Genomic DNA, 10,074 nt, shown 5'->3' with positions numbered 1-10,074 from the left:
GATAGATAGATAGATAGATAAAGATCCATAAATGTTGCACACTGGACCTTTAAAATGTTCTTCAAATTCCATCTGACAGCATTGAACGTAGTTAAGACCTTGGCAATGAAGCGACTTTAAATTAGATGGATCAGAATTAGATGGATGTGAGGATGGTGATGTGAGTCTAGCCCGTGTACAGGAATAATTACGTTTGTTACTGTTTAGATGCTGTAAGTGACACTGGAACAGTTTAGACCCGTGATCTTAGAAGCTTTGTGTTTGCGTTTGGGGTTGTTTGTTTTGTTGGTTAATGTGAGCACAGAGAAGCAGCAGATGGAGCAGCAGAGGAAGACAGGCTCTAGGAAGCTTCAGTATCGCTGTGTGCGTGTGTATTTATGTGTGTGTTCAGTGGTCGAAGGCAGTAATTGGGTCCAGTCTCTCCTGCTTGCCTGGGAGTGTTTCAACTGGGCTCTGTCGCTCTATAGCAACCAACCTCGATGCTGCAGGACCCCACCCTCCCCTCCCTCCCTCTCTCCTTGTCTGCAAAAGATCCATAGTGTGAAATATTGACTTGATTATAGAGAGTGTTGCAGTGAGGCTAACTCACTGCTCCACAGGCCTAGAGTGCGGGCCCCACTGTGGGCTTCAGCTCATGGGGAGCTCCCCATGCCCACGCCCTGCAGCATGCTCTCCCATGGCGCTTGTCATGTCTCTGTGAGACACCTACACTTGGCTGCTTGTGTCAGCAGTGGCCATGCGCACTATCACTCGCTGTGCTATTTATGGGAACCCGTGAGGTCGCCAGGAGGGTGGCAGGGAGTGGGAAAGGTTTTCTGCAACACTGCAGCTTGTATCCTGCTCTAAAACAGCGAGACGCGGCTGCAAAGAGGCTTCTGGTTGCCGACTGGGTTTCCATAAATTATTTAGGAAGTGTTGGGTATTTAGTAGAGTATACTTACCAAATATCAAACACATATTCTTATGTCCTAAATTCAAATGCATATATCCTCCCTTGATGCAGGTCCCTGGAGTTATTCTTTGCCAGCAGTCAGAACAGTAAACTCCTGTATGGAGAGCCTCCCAGCTCCCCCAGGGCCAGCAGAAAGTTCTCCTCACCTCCTCCTCTTGCTATTGCCAAGAATTCATCCCCAAACCGCCGACGCAAGCTCTCCCTCAACATCCCCATCATCACTGGGGGCAAAGCTCTTGACCTGGCTGCCCTTAGCTGCTCCTCAAATGGCTATGCAAGCATGTACTCATCCATGTCTCCATTCAGTAAGACCACCTTGGACATCAACAAACTGTATGTGTCCAGCCCTATCGCAAGCAAGATCCCTGATGAGGGAGAGGACAAGAAGGACAAGGTGGAGGATACCTCAGTGTCCAAGCAAGGTATGCCAGCAGGAGCCAATCCATAGCAAATTAGTCCAATTTTGATTCGCTAAAATGATGTTTTCAATGATCTGAGTAATTTTGTTATGATACAGATCTCTCTGTACGAGAGGAAAGTGACAATGATCCAAACCAGAGTGATGACGGAGACCCAGAAGCCTCTCCCACCAAGTCACCAACTACCCCAAAAAACGTCAAATGCAAAAACTCCTCAGGTACATTGTGTCCTAGATATGTTCAGTGACATAATTATGACTCCATAGTGTCATATCCAAGCTTTCAACTGCACACTGACATACCACCTGTATCCACTGCCTCAGCCAGTTCCACATTCATCACTGACTACACTATTTTGTTTGACTATAGTAACAGACTTCATAAAACAAACAATACAATAAAAGCTTATTACTAAACAATATTCTTAGGTTTGGAAAATGTAGGTTGTGGATTAATCATTTTATATATATAAATTAAAGCTCTCACTTTGAGATAGGTTGCAGTGGTCAATTTGTTAATACTTTTTGTACAGATAAACAAAAACATGCCACTGTGAAGCATAATTCATGTTAAATATACATTGGTTGATGGTTATGATCATGTGGGGAAAGCCAATGCTTGGCTTCAAGTAGGTGTTAGGGAAACTTGTGTCATAGCAACTACATTAAAAGCGTGTTTTCCCTTCCGCCCCCAGTAATGAGACTGTTTCACTGGAGCCAAGATTATCTGTGCCTTCGAAATCGTATGACAAAACAATAGATATATTAAAATATATTGTGGGAAGCATTAACAGAAATTATGAAGCAGAGAGTGTCTCGCATTGGTGTAGGATTCTTAGCTGTTTATGATCTGTCTATGTTCCCAGGATTTAAACATAGCAGACTGCAGAGAATCTGTTGATTCCTCTGTTATGCTGATATTTGGTGGCTATATTTAGCTGCAACCATCTTGAATATCAAAGCCTCTTGTAAAGGAAAGTCTGGAGGGAAACAGTTGTGTTGGCCTGTGGTGCCCCCTAGTGGAGGCATGCACAACAACAAGCAGGCGATTTTGCAGTCTGTACAGATTCAGTTATACTATACTATATACTATAAGTAATATAAAATAACGTTTTACCAACAGATTTATGTACATTTTGTGCTTTATATAATGTGAAAACTCATCATTTGTTATGTGTCTCCTCAGACTGACCACCAATTAAATTTACATGACACCAAAATCAATCTCTTGCCAGTTTCCAGAGGGTTATTTTCTCTTTAACTTGTGCCTCCCTCTAGAGTTCTCCCTGTTTTCCTACAACAATGGCATGGTGATGTCTTCGTGTCGAGAGCTGGATAACAACCGCAGTGCCCTGTCTGCTGCCTCTGCCTTTGCTATTGCTACAGCTGGAGCCAATGAGGGAACACCTACCAAGGAAAAATATCGGCGGATGTCCCTCGCCAGTACTGGTATACACAACTGTCCACTCTAGTCTAGTCTCAGTTACAGGTTAACATAACCAGACTGCTAAGAATTGCAAAATTGCACCATGTCAGGTTTATGGATTCTTCACACTTTGTTGCTCTTTGTTGCCAAAGCTGTATGTATCATAGTTATGAGAGCTTGTTGTAAAATCTCATTTAATATATTTTCTGCAGGCTTCCCAACAGATCAGAGGAATGGAGACAAAGAGTTTGTGATCAGAAGAGCAGCGACCAACAGAGTCCTGAATGTCCTGAGGCACTGGGTGTCCAAACACTCTCCGGTAAATCATCAACCAACACAAGTCAAGGCACATTTAGTTCATAAGACTACCATATTATTACTGCTTGTGTTTATATATTCACAATATATATATATGTTATAATATATGCTGTCTATCCCTCTCCAGGACTTTGAGAGTAACAATGAGCTGAAGACAAAAGTTATTGCCTTCCTGGAGGAAGTGATGCATGACCCTGAGCTGTTGACCCAGGAGAGGAAAGCTGCAGCCAACATCATCAGGTACTGTCGTAAGACTACAGTTTATTACGTGAACCCAACATTTAAAAAGATATGTTATATTATTAGTACATACTTGAGAGCTTGACCTTCTCCTATACTGTCTGTCAGGACTCTAACTCAGGAAGATCATGGTGACAATCAGATCACCCTTGAGGACGTGACACAACTGGTGAGTAGAGTTACTGTGTGGAGCAGTTTTAAAGCAGCAGGAAATAAGATTGTGAAAGAAATATGCAAATACATTTATACAGGTAAGCCTGGAACACAATTTGAGGCGATGATGGAGAAGAGCATTTCATTTAGTTATTTTCATTATCATGTTAATTCATCTGGTAATCATTTTCTCAATTAATCGATTAAACATTTGGTCATTAATATGATCTGCTTTTTTCAACCAACAGTCCAAAATCAAAAGATATTTGGTTTACTATAATAGAAAACCAGAAAATATTTACACTTGAAAACAGGAACCAGGCAAAAAGAAAGAATAACTGTTAAAATTGTTCATTTTCTGTCTTTCAACTAATGTAAATAATTGACTAGTCATTTTAGTTCTAATCCACATTAAATCAGTTAACCATTACCCAGTCTAAAAAAAATCTTGCCTTACAAACAGTTAGATATTTATGCCTCTTATAATTTTTTTGGATCACAGATAGACCTATTTTCAAAACATGAGCATTCTGATGCAATTTACCAACATCAAATTAACAGATTTTTGAGTATTTATGTTCTGTTTTTCATTTACAATACCTGCCATTTTGTGTTGAATTGCTTGCTACAGTTTTAATAATTTCCAGCTGTTTTGCGTATTCTAGGTGGAAGGAGGTAAGGCTGATCCCTTTGAGAGCCACTCTGCGTTGGAGATTGCAGAACAGCTCACTTTGCTGGACCACCTGGTGTTTAAGGTCATCCCGTATGAGTGAGTGCCGTCATATCTCAGCTGTACATGTTTGTGACCAACAATAAAACACTTCAGTGTTCACTTTGTCATCTGTTAATCTGTTCACCTTACAGGGAATTCTTTGGACAAGGCTGGATGAAGAATGACAAAAACGAGAAGACGCCTTATATCATGAGAACAACAAAGCACTTCAATGATGTATGTTCCAGTCAAAAGTCATCCCCTGTAACTTGTATTGATTGTCAAACATCGTGTTGAGTGTAATCCATTTGTTTCTCTCCTCTGCAAGATAAGCAACCTTATTGCCACAGAGATCCTGCGCTGTGAGGACGTGGTCACTCGAGTAGCGGTCATTGAGAAATGGGTGGCTGTAGCTGACATCTGTCGCTGTCTCCACAACTACAATGCCGTGCTCGAGATAACTTCTTCCCTCAACCGCAGCTCTGTCTTCCGCCTCAAGAAGACATGGCTCAAGGTTTCCAAGCAGGTGTGTATCTCCTTTTTTTTTAGCTATTTCCTTCCTAATGTTCTTCTTATCTAATGTTATTATTAATTGTGTTCTTGGTAACCTTTTCTTCTAGACAAAAGCAGTGATTGACAAGCTGCAGAAGCTAGTCTCATCAGAGGGGAGGTTCAAAAACCTGAGAGAGGCTTTGAAGAAGTGAGTTTAGTTCAAGGACATAGTTTGTACTGGATCAATATAGCAAACATGCAGTACTATACAAGTGGATGATGTGTGTGTTTTTTCCCATCAGCTGTGATCCTCCCTGCGTGCCCTATCTTGGGATGTACCTCACTGACCTGGCTTTCATCGAGGAGGGAACGCCAAACTACACCGAAGACAACTTGGTCAACTTCTCGAAGATGAGAATGGTGAGATGAATCAGTGTCCTGTCACACGAGAGACTTGGTGTAAATGTGTGTTTTACAGTCAGAATTTAACATCCTGTTTCTTATGTTTTTCAGATTTCTCACATCATCAGAGAAATCAGGCAGTTTCAGCAAACAGCATACAAGATTGACCTGCAACCAAAGGTAAATTATATATGGTAAAAGCTACGTCTGTAACAAATGCAGAGGCTAAGTTCCTCAGGCACTCTTAGAAAAGTAATGGTAAAAGCCATAATTTCATCAGACATGTTGCTTTTAAAAGCTGACAATTATGACCTTAAAGGGTCTTTATCAGGGTGGAAATGGAAGCTATGTCTACTTATGACTCCACTACATAGATTATATACTGTATGTGACTTATTGTGGCCAATTAAGTGTTAAGAGTAAATAAGAGTTATTATTCCTTTTTGTTTTGTTTTATTTTAATATATTTCAGAAGCCTGAAGAAGTTAAATTATCCAGTAATTCGAAAAAAAAAACCTGAATTTGTGAATCATAAATATGTTTTTATGTTGTTAACCGTCTTGCGACCCCTCAGACCTTTGTTGTAACCTCTTCAGGGCAAGAATTTTTCTCACTTTTTAGATTGAAAGAATGTTCTAACTATATACACACATACCACCCACACATACTTTATAGACCTTGTTATTAGTTGTCATGTATGCTTATAAACATTTATAAAGAGTTTTATGAAGCCATATCAAGGCTATATGAAGTAAATTGTCTTATGAATTTGCTTATAATGCAATTAATATGGTTCCAAAATTCCTTAAACATGCCTGTCTTTTCTTCATGTTTCAGGTAGCCCAGTATCTACTGGATAATAGCTTTGTTCTGGATGAAGAAAGCATGTACGAAGCCTCACTCAGAATTGAGCCTAAAGTGCCCAACTGATGGGGAAGTTGGTCCACCACATTATTTTCTCTGTTAATATCACACATCAGTTAACATCAACTTTTGTATAGTTGTACATGTTTAAGATATTTGCTCTTCTGTACAGTAGATGTTTAATGACACAAAACCTTTCAGTGTATATTTTCTGTTTGTTACTGTTGCCATGAGTTTCTTTCAACATTTCTTTGGGATATTTCAAGCATAATAACAGAGGTCACTTTGGTTGTACACAGCTGTGCCTTCTTAGTGACCAATGACATTATTTTGCATCATCTCATACTGTGTCGACTTTGCACTTTCTGAGCACTCGTGCTGCCGGCCGTTGTTCTCTTTGCTTGAGTTTTATCGATGACTGAGTTTCTCTGCAACCAATGTAGCATTGTAAAAATGTAACTGCATCAAATCAGGTAAAAGAGCAAAGAGAATATAGCTGTATTTAAAGATAAAGAAAAATGATCAGTGGAGAAGACATCAGGTATCTGAAGCATAACTGTCTCTGTGCTTCCCAAACCAAAACTAGAGGGATTTGTTTCTTAATTTCTGTTCACTACTCTAAAGTCAGGGGTTCCCAACTGTTTTTTGCACTGCGGACCATCTATGGCTATGTCATTGTGGACCAGCCCAATCAGACAAAAAGGGGATGAGAACTAAATGAAAATTTAGAATTTAGAAAATAAAAACAAAGCTACTAAAACTGAATGAATGCTCAATGTGCTAATGACGGATGTTACCTCACATACTCATAACCTTCTTTGATTAACATGACCAAGAGTTTGCCGCCATGCTAGCAGCTCTGTTAGGTTTCACTTTAGGCACAGCGGAACTTTGAGCCCAATGATAACATCAGTATGTTAACATGCTTTTGTTTACCATGTTCACCATATTTGTTTAGTGTGTTAGCATGCTAACATTTGCTAATTACCACTAAACACAAAGGCTGGTGGGAATGTTGTTAGTTTTGCAGGTATTTGATCACAAAGCAAAATATTGGACCAATAAAAATGTTTTACCAGATGATGGCACTAGATGCAAGTTATTATGCAAAGTTATTAGAATTGATCCTGAAAGGGACATGAATGTATCAAATTTTATGGCAATCCATCCAACAGTCATGAGGTTTTGTGCTCTGGGAACCATGGATATTTGAACCAAATTTCAGTACAATCTATAAAAAAGTTGTTGAAATATGTATATGAGGATCAAAGTGGTGGACCGATCTACTGACAGGCCACTAGCATGGCTTAAGTCTATTGTTGTTGAGAAGGTGACAGGAAGTGATGAAACCTGCAGAACAGACATCCTTGTTATTCAATTATTCTATTCAATTATTCAGGTTTTTTTTCCAGCAGAATCACACAGTTTTTTCGCTGTCCGGTAGCAAATTTTCTGAAGATCAGTAGCGGTCCACAGGGGTCGAGAACCTCTGCTCTAAGCCGTGTCTTCTTTCACCTAAAACTGACAAAATTTGAAGTGTCTTTTTATTTGTTGTAAAGCAATACACTCCTTTCTTAGCCTGCTGTCACATAAAGTGACAAAACTCACTCAGTTTATTTTATAATCAGCTATAAGCTGTGTAACAACATACAGTGATTTCTTTAGATGAATTAAAGTGAAAGATTAGTCATCATCATCAATCATAAAAAAAAGATTAAATGCGATGGAAAGTGTTGTACCTTCAGGTTTGGCGATACTTATGTAGAGTAAAAGGTTGTTGCTCTTCTGTAATTAAAAGACAATCTGTCCTTTTTGCTGTTCCAGTGATTGTGGAACGTGACTGTATATCACTCTGTTATATGCATTGCTGTTTAAAAACTATGATAAAACATATGTTAATGACCTCTGCCTGCAGCATTCAAACACTATTTTTGTAGTAGTATAAGAGAGAGTGACCTGCTCTTTATATGAACATGGGAAAGTATTTTGTACTTTGTTGTTAATTCACCTCACTGCGATGTGCTGTACATTTTGTACATGCAACCCTGCATATTTCTCAATGTGGAACAGTGTAATCCTTAAAAAAAAAAAAAAGTTGTATCTCAAGCTTAAACACAAAATGCTACAACAGTGTGGTCCTGAAACCATGACTTAGAGGTAGGAGATAACATCAAAGTGTTTTGCATTTATACTGTAATCCTGTCTATAACCATTTCTGTTAGCAGGAATATAGTAACGTAGTGCTTATTCTGTGAATATTTGTATGTATTTTTACTATGTATGTACAGTACACTTTTGAAGCTCATATGGCAGGCATGCAACACCTTCACATACAGAATAATACTCTATACTTATACTGTATACACTTATACATGCACATACTCTTATAAGGTATATAAACAAATAAACATTTTGCTGTTAGCAATACCCAGTGGTATGAAAATTATCTTTCAGCCCTCATGTTTCCACACCTTAAGAAATATTCACAGTTTTGTAAGAAAACAAATGAAAAGACAACAAAAGAAAATATATGATGATGATAATAACAACAAACAAACATGTTTCCCAGTTACCTCTTGCTAATAAATCCATTTTATATCAGGGGCATTTTGTCTCAAGTGTTTTTGTAGATCATCTATCAGTTGACATCATGCTCGCTCAGTATGAAATAAAATATAATCTGAAAGTATTTAACATCAGCATCACTCTGTCATAGCAAGCGGTGATGTGTGTAAAATCCCAGCTTTATCTGAAAAAACAAAATTACACAAAATTACAAAAATTCACAGTTTCCACAAATGCCATACAGTATACATTTGTTACATGTAGTTAAATGCTAAAACAGATCATCTTTCTTGGTGAGTTAGCACCAGGATATAATGAGTCACTTGTCAGTGTCACCGAGTTTGACGATAAAGTGAAAACCACTTCATTTGAGGGTTTGTTGTCTCCTTTATTTTGTATATATTTGAATATCAATTTATGATATAAATGTTTTCATTTACACATTGCTGGATAAACCTGCCCTGGGGCAAAACAATTTATTATATACCCAGATACCAACCTGTACTTGTATGTTAAAAATACTTCCTGGCCCCCTTTCTCTTCCTCCCCGCTTTCTTTGTGTCAGTTAGAGTTTGAGGCAGTTTGATTAAACACAACATTAGTTAATAAAATCAAATACAACCATTCAACCAACAGTAAGAGTGAGACTCTTACTCTTGTACTGTACTGAAGGAGAATTGGCAGGACATTGGTGCTTCAAGCTTTGTCTTTTATCCTTTAAGCAAAAACATTTTCATTTCACCCAATTTTTATATTATGTTGTGTTACTTTGAAATATTACTCTACAAGTCAGACTTGATTAAGTTTTGTTGTTTCTTATTGTATCCAAAAAATATCAAATGACCCCTGACCTAACTTTTAAGCAATTTGACCAAAGTAAGTCCTTGTCTCCTTACATGTTTCATGTCTCATGTGATATCTCAAATTAACCTAAAATAATACCAGCTCCTCAACAAATTAAGTGGCTTTGGCATGACGTTAATAATGGACAACTTCTGGAAAAATAATTTGTTGTCATATTTGGTGAAATGTTCACTATATCCTGACAGTACTACATGAAACAGATAATCTATGAAAAAAAACCTGGTTCCTCTGGCTCCCCCTAGTGCTCCTAATGGCATTTGCAACAATCCACTGGCCCTGGATAAAAACAGCCAATCAGAGCAGAGAAAGATATAAAGACGTTTTGGGTTTGAGGTTTGAAGATGAGGTTTGCCGACTTGGGAATGAGACTCAACAATCAATTAATTAATTGCAAATGCCATTAGGAGCGCAACAAGGAGCCAGAGGAACCAGATTTCACACATTATCTGTCTCATGTATTACTGTGAGAATATAGTAAGTCTGAACAAATATGACAAACATTTTTTGTTATAAAAAAATTACCTACTTATGTACTTTGAGTATCATGAAAAGCGCTCCATAAATCAAATGTATAATATATTATTATTATTATTATTATTGTTATTGTTGTTGTTGTTGTTGTTGTTGTTGTTGTTGTTGTTATTAACTCACTGTCCCTTCAGTCCCGG

At 38.2% G+C, this 10,074-nt stretch overlaps 1 protein-coding gene across 1 annotated transcript in view; it reads left to right on the top strand.

Annotated features, from left to right (window-relative positions):
- Window positions 1-8,563, top strand: part of rasgrf1 (Ras protein specific guanine nucleotide releasing factor 1) — a 22,239-nt gene extending 13,676 nt beyond the window's left edge. Inside the window, exons 15-27 of the mRNA XM_035665211.1 lie at window positions 1,004-1,374; window positions 1,470-1,589; window positions 2,649-2,819; window positions 3,009-3,115; window positions 3,242-3,354; window positions 3,463-3,523; window positions 4,173-4,276; window positions 4,372-4,456; window positions 4,548-4,745; window positions 4,840-4,919; window positions 5,014-5,131; window positions 5,225-5,293; window positions 5,951-8,563. Of these exons, the coding sequence (XP_035521104.1) occupies window positions 1,004-1,374; window positions 1,470-1,589; window positions 2,649-2,819; window positions 3,009-3,115; window positions 3,242-3,354; window positions 3,463-3,523; window positions 4,173-4,276; window positions 4,372-4,456; window positions 4,548-4,745; window positions 4,840-4,919; window positions 5,014-5,131; window positions 5,225-5,293; window positions 5,951-6,043 (1,690 nt within the window). The 3' untranslated portion in view covers window positions 6,044-8,563. The remainder of the gene's footprint in view (window positions 1-1,003; window positions 1,375-1,469; window positions 1,590-2,648; window positions 2,820-3,008; window positions 3,116-3,241; window positions 3,355-3,462; window positions 3,524-4,172; window positions 4,277-4,371; window positions 4,457-4,547; window positions 4,746-4,839; window positions 4,920-5,013; window positions 5,132-5,224; window positions 5,294-5,950) is intronic.
- The last annotated feature ends 1,511 nt before the right edge of the window (window positions 8,564-10,074 follow it).

This window comes from Morone saxatilis, unplaced genomic scaffold (assembly GCF_004916995.1).
Source record: "Morone saxatilis isolate NCDOM2014 unplaced genomic scaffold, NCSU_SB_2.0 Contig2, whole genome shotgun sequence".
NCBI lineage: Eukaryota > Metazoa > Chordata > Actinopteri > Moronidae > Morone > Morone saxatilis.
Note: the sequence above shows the minus strand (reverse complement) of the source record. Positions and strands in the feature narration are given on the sequence as shown.